Genomic DNA, 16641 nt, shown 5'->3' on the forward strand with positions numbered 1-16641 from the left:
AGATAAAGCTTGGGTTTAATACAAACTATAAGTCACCTATAGAAATGCAATGTCATCAACCAATGGTTGGCTTTGGACGACCTTGGTACCTAGTACCAAATATTCCGAAGTATGACACGTCACAATTCATGTAACCAGGGTACACTTAGGGCTACGTACCCCGTTACACACAGTGACGGCAAAGTTGGCGTCGTGTGTTGGCACTGCTGAGCGCATTAATCTAGCGTTACGGGCTGCAGATTTATATGACGCACGTTTTGGATGAGGCTATCGGTAGAGAACAAGAGCAAATACCTTGATTTTGCTCTATCAACATTCAACCGTTTGAAGTTTTCCATCTCGATTGCCTTTGTCTGTGTCGCAAATACTCGTCAGTCCTAAAGCCTGCTTTTGTTGTAGAGCCTGACTGAAAGAGTTACTATTGATATTTAATATCGAAAATAGTACTATTACTATCAAAAAGTTTCATACTACTCTGTTCCATCTCAAATCTAACGCAACGAGCGACCGCACAAAAATAAATGATATCATTGGCTATTATTAGACTAAGAATAGAGATTTGCTATTTTCTAATTTGTGGCTACCAGCTACATAATACGTGTCAGCTGTGCAGATAAGCATGATGTGCTGCCGTCTGATCGCTCTAACGGCAGGCACAACAAATGTTGATGTTGTCAACATCGCTATCAGATACCAGCCAGCTAAGTCGCCTGATATGAACGTACTCGACTTACGTCTGTTTAACTTGCTACAGTCGGCTCAATACCGCACCATGTAGTACGTCACTCTGACCACTACATTCACTCTCAGAGGTTTAGGGGTACTCTGGATGCCCTTTAATGCACAGGAAGAGCGGACGATGGATCATGAAACTCCGTTTATGCAACAGATCAGAAATGACAAAAAACGACGAAACAAAAGACACAAACGTAGTTGAATTCAAATTCTGCTGTTCCCCAGGGAAATTGTTACCTTCTCGAGCACAGACTTAAACGCCTGAGCTGCCTCCCATGCATTCACTTCGTCAATCGCCGGGTGGCGGTTTGGATCCGCACCGCGCAGCACCGATTCAACCAACTGACTCGTCTCATCGTAGATCTCTTGCGTCAGATCATACTTGCGCAATAGCGCCAGCGTGGATGCCTCTAGCGGCGACAGCGCCACCGTTGAGCGTCGCGCTATCTCGTCCAAGTGGCCCGTGCAGTACTTTTCACTGGACGGGTTCCTCCACTTTCGACACGTTCGATCCTCCTGGATCAGCCAGTGCGTGCATTTTGGTGGCTCGACCTTCACTCGCGCCTTGCTCGCGCTCTTCTTCGACTTGCTCTTCTTGACTGGCTGCTGCTTCTTGGGTGCGCGCGCCATGATCAGCGTGAATGAGAAGATGCTCATGCTTCCACACGCCGTGGATAAGAGCGATGGATGTGGATCAGAATTTTTATTGTGGCGTCTGCTTACCACTGTATGAGAACAACAACTTAACAAATATGATACCCTCTTCAAAGAGATGGTGCAATCGACGTCATTGGTATCACAGACGCCGCAAACAGCGTTTTCCGATACTGAGAGATGCCTATTTGCCGCATCCCCCTGAAACTTAATTTCTCGGGTGGCAGGACTATTTCCGGATGACACAACAATCAAACACCCCGTTTTAAGGATGAAACGCATTAGACACACCTTAGAATACGAACCAACCACTTCTGAACGTAAGCGAGCCATATCATAACGACTCCGACCAGCCGAGCACCTTCCGACTCCGATCCGACGTATCGCAAAACTTTATATATCGTACTTAATACCTAAGTTTGGAGGTTTCGTAAAAGCGCGCTAATTGGTTCATTGAGCGTAATTACTCCTCGTAATCGAGTGGCGCCGGTGCAATATTGACTGCGCCATTTTGCCCTGCAAGCTCAGTGCTCGATTGACCACCTGGAACGGTGAATTGAGGGGGGCGTACCGCGCATCGGTACACCTAAGAGGGTATGTCGCGGCCACAAAGAACAGTGGATCACCGTTAATTCCCCGTCGAGCACCCAGGTGAGTATCCCTGTGCTGTTGTTGTCTAACCCCCACCGATGTAGCTCAATGGTAGAGCTCCCGAAAGGGAAGGAGGTGGTTCAAATCCACCCATTGGTAAAAATTTTATGCTCGAATGCCTGTTGCAGGTCTCTACATGATTGACATGATATAAGAACCAGCTACAAGGACACAGAGAGATTGGATTGTGTTACGGGAGCAGCTTGAGCATGCTTTGGTGCTGTGTTGGTGTAGGGTCTACAACTCTGCCGATGGTAAAACGCTGATGGTAGGCACTGATGAGACTATTCAGCTTGCCTTCGCGGTGCATCTGCCGAAGAACCTTAAGCACAGCGTTGGATCCCTTTGACGGTACGCCCTGCTCGCCTAGGAACACTGTGACTTTGTTTGACGCTAACTCTCCGAGCTGACGTACTGTATCTTTGTAGCTGGATGATAACTCGTCGAGCGCGTACCCGTCTTCGATGAAGAGCCTCATGAAGGCCACGAGCTGCTTGGAATCCGATCTCTTGTGCTTATTAGTACTCTGCCATCCACGCGGAACAGCCGTGTACCACGCAAACCACGTGTCAACAAGCGGTATTGTCTTGGATCGACGGCGACGCTTTACTGGTACGATTTCATCTTCGTCTCTTACTCGCTTGGCTTGATTATCTCGTGCTAAAGTTTCCCCTTCGGTGTTGTTCATTGCAGCTTCTAGCGAGTTAACTCGAGCTTCAAGGCTACGGTTGACCTCAATTAACCTTTCAATCAAGGCAGTTTGATAATTCAACGCAGCGTTGGCCTTTACATTTTCTTCAGTCATGGCTTCGACGGTGGTGTTGGCGTGTTCATTTGACGCTGTGAGCCGTTGTGACCATGCAAGCAGGTTGGTCGTCGTCACTCCAGAGGCTTCCGCACATAGGTGAATTGTCTTCATTGCAGGTGTCTTCGCGTTGATCTTCACTAACGACGGGTAGTGGAGGAGGAGGGTTGCTGCTAGCACATCTCTCACAACAGCGCAGACGTTAAAGGCCTTGTTACCCAGATCATGGCTCGAGTTGAAAAGCTTCCGGCTAACCTCTCTAACCTTTTCTAGTGTTGCAGCGTCGAAGGATTCCAGAGACGGGAGAGAAGAGGCTTGCTTTGGCGTCATCCCACTCAGCACCTTAGCAACTTGATGATCTTCTTTAGGGGTGTTGAAGACGTACGCAAAGGCTTTGTTAGTCGTAGTCAAGTTCCAAGCTCCGCGATCAAAGATCCATTGAGCTGCCAGCTCTGAGTTTGCGTTCGCGTGTTGCGCGCCGCCACGGCGAAACGAATGTGACGTCAGCGACACTTCGACTCCAGCAGGACCAGCAACGCGATCGAGCACGCGGTTGACAAGAGCGTGGATTCCAACTGTTGGTGTCGCGTGAACAGTGGTGCTACCTGGCGACGTCTGAGAAGAATTTAGGGCACTATTGTCGTCAAGAAGTTCCAGTAATGGTATCGAGGCAGCTAGGTCAACAGGAACGTCCTTCGACTTCACCGGCAAATGGTTTAGCAACGCTGCACACGGAGACTCCTGCGTAATCAATGCCAGCGCGAGCGCTAGCAGCGGACAAGTCATGAAGTCAGCGTCAGGAAAAAGTGACAGTGACTGCTCATCGGACGTCTTCACGCGGATGAATCGGATAAAGAAAACCCCTCCAGCTCCGACGGAGAGCTGCTGCTTCCGGACGAACGTAATGTCTGATGCACGGCCGAAGAGGTACCACAGGAGGCACAACAACGCAGCATCTCGGTAGTCCGACGCACAGCGAGCCGTTGAATATAAGTAGCGTATCATCTTCTTGAGATCCTCTTTTGTGCACGCAATAGCCTTCTTGACGAACCCACCACTTTCACGCTTGATGCAGGGCTGTTCAAGGGTACGCCCCATGCTGAGCAGCTGTCGTGCTACAGCGCCACCTTGAACAGGATACTCATCCAAAAGCCAGCATTTCACCTGGCGGAAGTATTGAGCGACGGAGTGGCGCGACAGAGGCTGCCCCTTTGCTCCTGCGTGGAATGCCAGGTACACACCAAACTTGTCCATTAGAGTCACTAGTATACTACTCGCGCGACTAGAGTCTGCGACGATCAAAGCCACGACGTGCTCCATGGTAGTATTCTCTAAAGACAGGAAGCGCTCAAACGCTTTTAAAGCCGTCGCACGCGCGCGCTTTGTGTTGGCGGGCTTCAAGTCGTTCAGGCTCATTGTTCTTGGTCGGAGAGGTAGAAATATGCAGGTGATACGTGGCAAACCTTTAGCAAGTATTACTATACACATATCTGGTCATCAACTCCGACTAGATACGTCGGAATCGCTCAGCTTCCGACTGCGCCCTAAACTATAGTTTTAATTGGATATAATTGTATTCTTGAAGCAATTTGATTCGCCCAATGCAACGGAGATCGCTTTAATTGGCTATAAAGAATAAGAAACGATTATCATTGGCTAGTGCGCAACATACTAAAAGTAAGATACGTCGGAGAGATAATGTTATTCATCCATAACTGCTCTTTTGATGAAAGGTGCTTGCGATCTACAACTTCATATTTTTCAACCAGCATGATTTTAAAGCTATCGACTCCGTACTTGTCAAAAAGCGGATGGATACTCAAGGTGCGGCGATTTCCGTTTAGATGCTTGTTGTAGTCATTTTTATGTTGTTGCCATCTGACTCGCAACTCATTGATTGTCGAGCCAATATAGACATCATTAGACTTTGAGCAAACAATCTTATACACTTGTCCAATCATCATACGATACGTATTATATTCAAGAACATTTATCTATCAGGTTCAACTGACTCAGCTGTTGGAGCCCAACCTTCGATGCAGTGGCATAAAAAATATAAGGAATTCGTAAGGAATCCACAAGGGATTCATAAAGAGAACACGACAAGAACATGCTAACAATTGCAAAGACAGATCGATCCAATGTTTCTTTTGCGATCTGAATTCACTCGTCTTTCGTTAGTTGATCTAACTCCTTCTTCAATCTTGGGCAGTTCGAATTAACGAACTCATTCTTAATTAGCCAAGCAATGTAACCTTTATCCTTATCGTAAATCCACTTTATCGTCTTACCTTTGTATTTTCCCCATACGAAAGGTCAGACCCACGGAGCTTTTCATCTAGAAACTTCTTGATTGCGGGGTACTCACCAATCAGAATTTCTTGTGGGTACAGCCACTTCGCGTATTGTTGATCAACTTCCCAGATCTCAGCAATTTGTTTGCCTCGGTACTTTCCAAAATTTACTCTAAGTGTGTCCATTTTAGCCTATACCTATAGACCGATACCTCTATGAAATAAATTAAATAATACAAACTACTAGCGCTAGTTAGCTCACAAACACAAAATGTTGATAGATCAATGTCGCAATGGACTTGATAAGACATAGTTAATCTATAAGAAATATCAATCAATAGTGGCATCCCGAGATGTAAGTTTGTTAATTTGCATACCAAGAGTAGGAATCAACATCAATATCGATATGGCCCTTCAATCATCCATAAGAAACATCAACCGATTGGCTATAAGAAACGCCAATCAATCAATCTATAAGAAATATCAATCAATAGGGGCATCCAATAGATGTTACTTTGTTAATTTACATACCGAGAGTGTTAATAGACATCAGAATCGTTATGGCCCTAGTAAAATTCATTGTCCCTGCTTGGACCTGGATGTTTCTGGGACAAAAGGTTTATTAATTATGCAGGTTAGAGATCTTCTCGTTAGTCTTATAGTAACTTTATATTCTTTGGACCTATGACCCTACGAAAATTATACTTGTCTATAGAAATATCTCAGTCAATGATGATCCATCATCATCTATCATCTTTTTCTAATAGTGGAGCTACAGCTTCACTTTTTCCTGGGACAAACCGTCACAACACGAAACGCGGGGGGATCGGCGTTGCGGTTGCTTCTCGTGTAACGAAACGTATTAAATTCACCCAGGGACGACAATCTTTTTTCCTGGGGACAAAGATATTATACGATTCTTTAATGAGATCATATGTTTCCAATCAAATGGTTAATGATTCAATCAAAGGGACGCAATTTGTCACGTTCAAGGGACATAAGAAATTTCTATTCCGATGTTTGTATATTAGAATATAGCATTGTATATAAGAAATGACTTACTCAAGCGACCATTATCAAATCCATAGAGAGCCGATGCTTGAAGCACAAAAACGCTACTATCGGAAGAACCGAGACGCCAAGTTGGCCAAGCAGAAAGAATACAATGAAAGAAACAAAGACAAGATTTCCCAATATCAAGAAGCGTATAGAGCGCGCAAGCGGGCTGAGAAATCCCGAGTAGAGATTAAATCGTGAAACTCAAATGGTTTTTTTTCGAGAACAATTTTCAGGTCTGAGAAAATTTTCTATTCTGATGTTTGTTCATTAGAATATAAGAAATATCAACATATCGAATAATAAATTTTGGAAATGTGCTCTGTCGAAAACTGTACCCGTAAATGCTACAAGGCTACACCTTGCTGCTGGAACCATCGTGGTCACATAAGTAAATTCACTGCGATTGCTAAGCCCGTTGTAGAATCAGTTCCTGAAGTGGCCGTCCCAGTTGTCGAACCAGTTGTCGAACCTGCCGCCGAACTAGTTGTAGAACCAATTCTTGAAGCCGTCGCCGAACCAGTTGTTGAGACCGTTGCTGAAGCAGCTATCGTACCAGTTGTGAATTCAGTTGCTGAAGCGGTTGTCGAGCCGGTTGTTGATCGAAATCTTGAATACGAATACAACTATGTCCATCGCGGGCGCCAATACGAACACTGGATTAAGAAGCACGCTAGTGGCGTTGGTAATGTAAGCTACTCACTATATGGAGAAGGTAAAGAATATCTCCATGATGTGAAGGATGTGCATGTGTTGCAGGTTGTTGATGGCAAAGGAAAGAATCGTCGCTTTGTTTGGCTATACAGCCATGTTGATAGATCTGCATTTGTTAAATTTGCTCACGAGCAGTTGAAACATGAGTGTCATGAAGTATTCATTGGCAATCGCAAAATCAAGTTCTTTATCGATTGCGATCAAAAGCTCACCGATGCGGAATTCAATGCATATGAGATGACGACTGACGAATTGGTTCTTCAAATGGCTACTGATTATATGGCCGCGTTTAGGCACGCACTTGAATATATCGATTGCAATTTCGCTATCTACGAAGACGACCTTGACTTTTTTGTGACGAATCGATCGCGTAAAATGGACAATGGCGTCAAATTATCCACGCATATTGTTACCAACATCGGATTTACTGTTGCAGAGTGTAAGGCTATCGTCAAATACATGCTGAGGGAGTCTTTCACACAAATCAGCGATGTCGGAGACTCTTACATCGAGTTTTTAAAATCGTGTATTGATCTTCAGCCATATCGCAGCAATGGATCGCTTTCACTTCCAGGAGGAACCAAACGAGGGAATGTAAATCAAGTAATCAAACCATTCAACTCTACCTTCAACACGCCATTCTTGTTGGATACTGCTGCTGATATGGCATACACTGATCATGATTTGACCAATGATTTGGAAATCAAGACAGTTGATAAGCCGCAAGAAATCTTCGCCGAGTCGAGTAATGAGTTTATTGACAAAGCGATTCAGAAGATCAGCAAGATCCCAGATTACGATCCTTCAAATTTGGATGTTTATGGACGGGCTCCAAAAGGTAACTTCGTTTATGTCAAACGTACTGGCCCATCGCATTGCTCTGTTTGCGACCGGATTCACGAATCGGACGATACGATGCTTCTAATCTTCAATGAAGAAAAACAATGTGCTTGGTGGAAATGTACTCATGCTCCTAAAGAAACAAAGGCGATTCGCTGGTTTGGACGTGGAAAAACTGAAATCTCAGTTGATGAGGATGCGTTCGCGCCAGAAGACATTGAATCCTTCGCTGCTATCGCTAAGGAAACAGCTAAACCCCAAGCAGAACGCAAGCTTACTGAAGCTCAGCGGCTAAAGTTGAAGTTAATCAAAATCGTTGGCGATAAATACAGACCTCGGGGGCAATCTATGAACGTCAGACGGATTATTATTACACCTACAAGTATAGTGATCCAAAGCTATTTCTGAACCATATCTTTGCAAATGATGAATCATATCAGTTGTCCTCGAAAAAAGAATCTGACGAATTGCTCCATTTCATTAAATATACAGTCCATCCAGGGTTTGCATTCATGGCATTAGATCATAATTATATTGGTTTCAGCAACGGCGTTTATGATTTATCAACCGCTAAATTTATTAATGCAACAGATGTCCCAAAGGGAATTCAGGTTCGTAAATACATCAATCAGAGATTCGAACACACTGAGACGCCGCTATTTGACAAATACTTTTCTTTTCAATTCACGGAAGAAGAGGATCGCGAGTTCATTTACTTTCTGATTGGTCGGTGTCTAACAGTTTTGGATGACAAGTTTGACTTCATGCTAATGATTCATGGACAGGGAGGATCAGGTAAAAGCCTGTTGGCCAATCTCGTAAAGTTTGCATTCGGTCAAGATCAGATTGGACTTCTAAGTAACTCAATGCAAGAAAAATTTGGCCTGAGTGAATTTGCCACGAAGCAAATCGTTTGCTGCGACGACATGCCTCATAACATCGCTAAGACGCTTCCCCGATCAGACTTCTTATCGATGATGACTCGCGGTTCGATTTCGTGTCCTGTCAAAGGGAAAGGCTCCATTGAAGTGCTAGATTGGAATATTCCAACTCTAATCAACTCGAATCATATGCCGAACTACAAAGACGAAGCTGGCGAAATCGTTCGTCGTCTGATGATTGTTGAATTTGGCAAGCAAGTCCCTGATGATGAAGTAGATGTGGAACTTGAGCAAAAAATCAAAGATCAAGAGTTTGCAACGTTCTTGCATCGATGCCGTTCAAAGTATATCGAGTTCAAAGCCAAATACGCAAGCAAGAAGGTGACAGCATTTGCTCCCCAGTCGTTCATTGATAGAAGCAATGAGTTTCGCGAGACTGCTAACAACAGCTACGGATTTGCTATGGGAAACGTAGCATATGAAGAAGGGGCAGAAATATCAAGATCTGAAATGCGGAGACACTTGCTCGTTTGGATGCAAGAGAAGTTCGGATTGGATAAATTACCCAAGGAACAGTTAAAGCCACAAGAGATCGAGCGCGCTCATAGTAAAATCAAGTATGTCGAAATGAAAATCTGCACACACTGTGGAAACAAACATACGAAGGATTGCTGTAAGGACTACGAGTGCAATGCCAGAAGCACCAAGCGATACTTCATTAATGCTAAAATATTGTATCGGGTGTCATCGTTGAGTAGTACTGGTACTCTTGATCGATACCGGTATCATTTTAGTATCACTTTTAGAACCTTTGTTGATTTCAATGATCATCGCCAGGCGAGCGTGTATAACTTGAAGAAAGGTGCTAGCTAGCCGCCAAGATTTGTCTCGATGCAAGTCTGCAAGCATTCGGCTCGCATTTTGCACTGTTCCACGAAATGCTTCGAGAGACAATTCGATAACGACAGTGGAAGTCATCCAACTTGCAGACGCACAGCTTGCCAGTAGTTTGTGGTCGTGGAGGACGCCGTCGGAGAATTCATTAGCAGTAATTGTGTCGATAGCCAAATCACGAGATGGATGGTCGATGATCATATGCTTCCTCCAAGTGCTACCATATCTACACAGAGCCTAATCCGTTCAGATTGCGCGGATGGACAATTCACCGTGCGGCATGGACTACAACAAGTCGCAGTAGTGCGAACTTAGGAAGACCGTAAGTTAGGCGCTATAACATAAAAGCACATTGTTTCTTGCCGCTAAAATGAAAACTCCGCAAATTGGTCATCAACTTGAACTTTCAACCGCTTCGCTTTGATAAAAGAAAGCAGCTCATCCGAAGTACGGAATCCTCCACTCGGCTCCTCCCGCTTCCTCACGATTTCCCCAACGACTTAATCCACTTCTTTCGCATCGCCTTGAAAAACAGTTTTCAGCGCAGTTTTGCACGCCGAGTTGATAGAGATGACCGGCGAACACGCCGGATGATACGCCAAAGTGCCATGGAACTGCTCTGTCTCGGCTCGGCTCAAGACGAAGCAGTCATCTGGTACCACATACGTCGCCAGATTTGACGGCGAAACGCAATTCATGACCCCTCGCACCAAACGCGCACCACTCGCGACGAGAAAGTCCGGACAAACGCTCAACTTACCAAGATAGGCTTTTGCGTGACTTGGCTCAAATTTACCGAACTGTCGTTTTCGCTGATCGACAAAGACAACCACACGGCCAGTCGTATCCTTCAGAGCAAAAAATATATCGACACACGCTCCGCCATCGTCATTCACTACAATGTAGCCACCCGACGTCCAGTCGATTGTTTCCAATCGGTTCCCTTTTCGTGGAATGAGCGGAGGAGTTGAGGCACCAAACGCGCCGGCACACCGAATCACTCTTGAAGGAGCAAGTTTCACGGAGATGCCGCTCGTTTCATCAGACATCAACGTGCCAGGCAGAAGATCTCTCAGCGTCACAGTCGAGTATCCAAGCGCCAACAACGCATTGATTCTCACTGCATAAAAGCAGGCACCGAAGATCTCCCACGACTGCCACGGCTGAAGGTCAAACAATGTAGAATCCACCATATTCCTGATGTCGTTTAAAGCGCTCGCAAAGTTTCTTTCTGCATCGGTTGCCAGTTTCGCACCACGTGATCCAATATTCTCCAACAGCGCATAAGGAACTCGAACATCATGCTCTCCAGACTTTGAAGATGTGCGCGGAATCAGCAAACATAGTGAAGAATCCCGAAGTCTTGACCACTTCAATTTCCCATGAAACGTGTCATGTGGATCAACCGTTTGTCCGGACACAGCAAAAGCTGCCAATCGGACGAGCTGCGGGGTTTCAAGTGATCTCAAGAAGTACGCCACGTACTTCGTCCAGACTGCCACGAAGCACTTGTTGATGTTGTCCAAATTCACGGGCTCCCCTTGCACGCAAGTATTTTTTACTGCTGTCAGATACTCGACAACCCATCGCGGAACGCCTCCAAGAACGAACAAATCGCGGCAAATCTGGGCATGACTCAGCAGCCCCGCATAGCTCGAGTTGCTTTCCACAATGCTGAACACTTGATCCATTGACAAGAGGTACATCGGAAGTCGCTCGGTCACGTAATACGAAGAATTTGCAATTGAACTGGATTCAATGACGCCCAAATCTGTCCCCGCGAACATGGGCAGCAAAACCAAACTCGACGACTTCAAGCACAGCAAAGCTCCAATGGCTTCCACGAGCTCACGTAGGAGTGACGTGTTGGGATCTTTTCGCTGAGCACCGATCTTCTCAATCTTTTGATATTCATCAACGCCGAGATAGAGATACAACGTAGCTGGTTCTTGCAGTTTATCACGCAGCTTGCGCTCGATGACTCTGACGGCACGTTTCAACTTCAGCTGTGCTCCATTGCGAGGTAGCCGCAACTCAAACCACTCGTCAAATTCACGATCGCAGTTCATGTCCAGAAAGAATCGATACAAGAGCCGCCACGAGAAAGACGCTTCGATTGGCATCGATCGCTCGACTGATTGGGGACTAAACCCGTTGAAGTACGGAACAATCACACGGGCAACGTGATTGGGGTTTAACTTCATCCGTTCCAAAATCGTGCCGCCTTCTTCTAGCATACGCGTTTTCCCCAGACCAGATATACCAGAGCAAACAGGCATTGCCACTTTGATGCGATCAGAAGCGGTTCTACTCGCATGTGTGATGATGTTCTTGAAGCACTTGGATGCTGTCTCAATCGCTTGCTCCCGCCCCACCAGACGGAACTCTAAACTTTCTTGCGCCAAAATGTGAGGCCTGGAAACAATTGCCGCCTTGTTCTTCATCTCGCTTTCCAAGAATGCGAGCAGATGATCGCACGAACGAAGATCCACTTCAGGGCCAGTCGGTACAGCAACCGGAACACTCACAGGAACAACCACATCATCGCTTGGAACCACCACCAGCACATTCACAAGGCCATTTCCTGCTGCCTCGTCATCTTCATCCACTTCGACCATTTTCTCTTCAGACAAACCAACGCGTCGGAGCTTCGCTCGCGCAGCATCCAGATGCTTCAGGCCGCTGGTGTCACTCACACCTTTGACCTCGTTTTCAGTCAGCCACGCGCCGCCCTTCTTGGCGAGGAATAGCTCCATCTTGCTGTTGGGGTGGCCAAACTGTGGGTGGTCTCGGATCATGTTCCGTAAGTCATCCACGGACTCGCTCGCATCGATCTTGACGGAGAACGCGCTGCCCTGCTCCCCGACCACCGCACAGAAGAGCTTCACCATCTTTCCTTTTGTTTTGTGGGTGAAGAAATCATCTTTCACCTCACTTTCAGGGTTTTATTTGGAATGATGGCTTCCAAAAATAACCTCGACTGAGGTTTAAATATCGGTTCGAGACCGGTTTTAAGTAGGGTATCGGTATCGAGTATTGTAACAGTTCGGACTTAAGGGACTGAAGTGTGCGTACTTTGCAGGGTGACCTTTCGTACGGCCGACTGTGTATCGATACTTCAACATAGGCTCCAAAATGATACCGGTATCGATCAAGAGTACCAGTACTACTCAACGATGACACTGGTCCGATACAATATTTTAGCATTAATGAAGTATCGCTTGGTGCTTCTGGCATTGCACTCGTAGTCCTTACAGCAATCCTTCGTATGTTTGTTTCCACAGTGTGTGCAGATTTTCATTTCGACATACTTGATTTTACTATGAGCGCGCTCGATCTCTTGTGGCTTTAACTGTTCCTTGGGTAATTTATCCAATCCGAACTTCTCTTGCATCCAAACGAGCAAGTGTCTCCGCATTTCAGATCTTGATATTTCTGCCCCTTTTTCATATGCTACGTTTCCCATAGCAAATCCGTAGCTGTTGTTAGCAGTCTCGCGAAACTCATTGCTTCTATCAATGAACGACTGGGGAGCAAATGCTGTCACCTTCTTGCTTGCGTATTTGGCTTTGAACTCGATATACTTTGAACGGCATCGATGCAAGAACGTTGCAAACTCTTGATCTTTGATTTTTTGCTCAAGTTCCACATCTACTTCATCATCAGGGACTTGCTTGCCAAATTCAACAATCATCAGACGACGAACGATTTCGCCAGCTTCGTCTTTGTAGTTCGGCATATGATTCGAGTTGATTAGAGTTGGAATATTCCAATCTAGCACTTCAATGGAGCCTTTCCCTTTGACAGGACACGAAATCGAACCGCGAGTCATCATCGATAAGAAGTCTGATCGGGGAAGCGTCTTAGCGATGTTATGAGGCATGTCGTCGCAGCAAACGATTTGCTTCGTGGCAAATTCACTCAGGCCAAATTTTTCTTGCATTGAGTTACTTAGAAGTCCAATCTGATCTTGACCGAATGCAAACTTTACGAGATTGGCCAACAGGCTTTTACCTGATCCTCCCTGTCCATGAATCATTAGCATGAAGTCAAACTTGTCATCCAAAACTGTTAGACACCGACCAATCAGAAAGTAAATGAACTCGCGATCCTCTTCTTCCGTGAATTGAAAAGAAAAGTATTTGTCAAATAGCGGCGTCTCAGTGTGTTCGAATCTCTGATTGATGTATTTACGAACCTGAATTCCCTTTGGGACATCTGTTGCATTAATAAATTTAGCGGTTGATAAATCATAAACGCCGTTGCTGAAACCAATATAATTATGATCTAATGCCATGAATGCAAACCCTGGATGGACTGTATATTTAATGAAATGGAGCAATTCGTCAGATTCTTTTTTCGAGGACAACTGATATGATTCATCATTTGCAAAGATATGGTTCAGAAATAGCTTTGGATCACTATACTTGTAGGTGTAATAATAATCCGTCTGACGTTCATAGATTGCCCCCGAGGTCTGTATTTATCGCCAACGATTTTGATTAACTTCAACTTTAGCCGCTGAGCTTCAGTAAGCTTGCGTTCTGCTTGGGGTTTAACTGTTTCCTTAGCGATAGCAGCGAAGGATTCAATGTCTTCTGGCGCGAACGCATCCTCATCAACTGAGATTTCAGTTTTTCCACGTCCAAACCAGCGAATCGCCTTTGTTTCTTTAGGAGCATGAGTACATTTCCACCAAGCACATTGTTTTTCTTCATTGAAGATTAGAAGCATCGTATCGTCCGATTCGTGAATCCGGTCGCAAACAGAGCAATGCGATGGGCCAGTACGTTTGACATAAACGAAGTTACCTTTTGGAGCCCGTCCATAAACATCCAAATTTGAAGGATCGTAATCTGGGATCTTGCTGATCTTCTGAATCGCTTTGTCAATAAACTCATTACTCGACTCGGCGAAGATTTCTTGCGGCTTATCAACTGTCTTGATTTCCAAATCATTGGTCAAATCATGATCAGTGTATGCCATATCAGCAGCAGTATCCAACAAGAATGGCGTGTTGAAGGTAGAGTTGAATGGTTTGATTACTTGATTTACATTCCCTCGTTTGGTTCCTCCTGGAAGTGAAAGCGATCCATTGCTGCGATATGGCTGAAGATCAATACACGATTTTAAAAACTCGATGTAAGAGTCTCCGACATCGCTGATTTGTGTGAAAGACTCCCTCAGCATGTATTTGACGATAGCCTTACACTCTGCAACAGTAAATCCGATGTTGGTAACAATATGCGTGGATAATTTGACGCCATTGTCCATTTTACGCGATCGATTCGTCACAAAAAAGTCAAGGTCGTCTTCGTAGATAGCGAAATTGCAATCGATATATTCAAGTGCGTGCCTAAACGCGGCCATATAATCAGTAGCCATTTGAAGAACCAATTCGTCAGTCGTCATCTCATATGCATTGAATTCCGCATCGGTGAGCTTTTGATCGCAATCGATAAAGAACTTGATTTTGCGATTGCCAATGAATACTTCATGACACTCATGTTTCAACTGCTCGTGAGCAAATTTAACAAATGCAGATCTATCAACATGGCTGTATAGCCAAACAAAGCGACGATTCTTTCCTTTGCCATCAACAACCTGCAACACATGCACATCCTTCACATCATGGAGATATTCTTTACCTTCTCCATATAGTGAGTAGCTTACATTACCAACGCCACTAGCGTGCTTCTTAATCCAGTGTTCGTATTGGCGCCCGCGATGGACATAGTTGTATTCGTATTCAAGATTTCGATCAACAACCGGCTCGACAACCGCTTCAGCAACTGAATTCACAACTGGTACGATAGCTGCTTCAGCAACGGTCTCAACAACTGGTTCGGCGACGGCTTCAATAATTGGTTCTACAACTAGTTCGGCGGCAGGTTCGACAACTGGTTCGACAACTGGGACGGCCACTTCAGGAACTGATTCTACAACGGGCTTAGCAATCGCAGTGAATTTACTTATGTGACCACGATGGTTCCAGCAGCAAGGTGTAGCCTTGTAGCATTTACGGGTACAGTTTTCGACAGAGCACATTTCCAAAATTTATTATTCGATATGTTGATATTTCTTATATTCTAATGAACAAACATCAGAATAGAAAATTTTCTCAGACCTGAAAATTGTTCTCGAAAAAAAACCATTTGAGTTTCACGATTTAATCTCTACTCGGGATTTCTCAGCCCGCTTGCGCGCTCTATACGCTTCTTGATATTGGGAAATCTTGTCTTTGTTTCTTTCATTGTATTCTTTCTGCTTGGCCAACTTGGCGTCTCGGTTCTTCCGATAGTAGCGTTTTTGTGCTTCAAGCATCGGCTCTCTATGGATTTGATAATGGTCGCTTGAGTAAGTCATTTCTTATATACAATGCTATATTCTAATATACAAACATCGGAATAGAAATTTCTTATGTCCCTTGAACGTGACAAATTACGTCCCTTTGATTGAATCATTAACCATTTGATTGGAAACATATGATCTCATTAAAGAATCGTATAATATCTTTGTCCCCAGGAAAAAAGATTGTCGTCCCTGGGTGAATTTAATACGTTTCGTTACACGAGAAGCAACCGCAACGCCGATCCCCCCGCGTTTCGTGTTGTGACGGTTTGTCCCAGGAAAAAGTGAAGCTGTAGCTCCACTATTAGAAAAAGATGATAGATGATGATGGATCATCATTGACTGAGATATTTCTATAGACAAGTATAATTTTCGTAGGGTCATAGGTCCAAAAAATATAAAGTTACTATAAGACTAACGAGAAGATCTCTAACCTGCATAATTAATAAACCTTTTGTCCCAGAAACATCCAGGTCCAAGCAGGGACAATGAATTTTACTAGGGCCATAACGATTCTGATGTCTATTAACACTCTCGGTATGTAAATTAACAAAGTAACATCTATTGGATGCCCCTATTGATTGATATTTCTTATAGATTGATTGATTGGCGTTTCTTATAGCCAATCGGTTGATGTTTCTTATGGATGATTGAAGGGCCATATCGATATTGATGTTGATTCCTACTCTTGGTATGCAAATTAACAAACTTACATCTCGGGATGCCACTATTGATTGATATTTCTTATAGATTAACTATGTCTTAT

General features: G+C 44.6%; 4 protein-coding genes across 4 annotated transcripts; 1 reads left to right on the forward strand and 3 right to left on the reverse strand.

Annotated features, from left to right (window-relative positions):
* Window positions 1-569: 569 nt before the first annotated feature.
* Window positions 570-1392, reverse strand: PITG_04432 (uncharacterized protein; the record flags this gene model as incomplete). The annotated part of the gene is made up of 2 exons (XM_002906004.1): window positions 570-587; window positions 973-1392. The coding sequence occupies 2 exons, from the start codon at window positions 1390-1392 to the stop codon at window positions 570-572; spliced, it is 438 nt and encodes a 145-aa protein (XP_002906050.1).
* A 6180-nt stretch (window positions 1393-7572) lies between these two features.
* Window positions 7573-9481, forward strand: PITG_04434 (uncharacterized protein; the record flags this gene model as incomplete). The annotated part of the gene is made up of 4 exons (XM_002906005.1): window positions 7573-7747; window positions 8341-8360; window positions 8535-9303; window positions 9468-9481. 4 exons carry the CDS (start codon window positions 7573-7575, stop codon window positions 9479-9481), a joined length of 978 nt encoding a protein of 325 aa, XP_002906051.1.
* A 414-nt stretch (window positions 9482-9895) lies between these two features.
* Window positions 9896-12415, reverse strand: PITG_04435 (Crinkler (CRN) family protein; the record flags this gene model as incomplete). Its single annotated transcript, XM_002906006.1, has 1 exon — window positions 9896-12415. The coding sequence occupies one exon, from the start codon at window positions 12413-12415 to the stop codon at window positions 10025-10027; it is 2391 nt and encodes a 796-aa protein (XP_002906052.1).
* Window positions 12416-13039: 624 nt separating this feature from the next.
* Window positions 13040-13821, reverse strand: PITG_04436 (uncharacterized protein; the record flags this gene model as incomplete). The annotated part of the gene is made up of 2 exons (XM_002906007.1): window positions 13040-13050; window positions 13116-13821. 2 exons carry the CDS (start codon window positions 13819-13821, stop codon window positions 13040-13042), a joined length of 717 nt encoding a protein of 238 aa, XP_002906053.1.
* Window positions 13822-16641: the final 2820 nt, after the last annotated feature.

The sequence above is a fragment of the Phytophthora infestans genome, genomic scaffold (assembly GCF_000142945.1).
Source record: "Phytophthora infestans T30-4 supercont1.5 genomic scaffold, whole genome shotgun sequence".
Classification (NCBI taxonomy): Eukaryota; Oomycota; class Peronosporomycetes; order Peronosporales; family Peronosporaceae; genus Phytophthora; species Phytophthora infestans.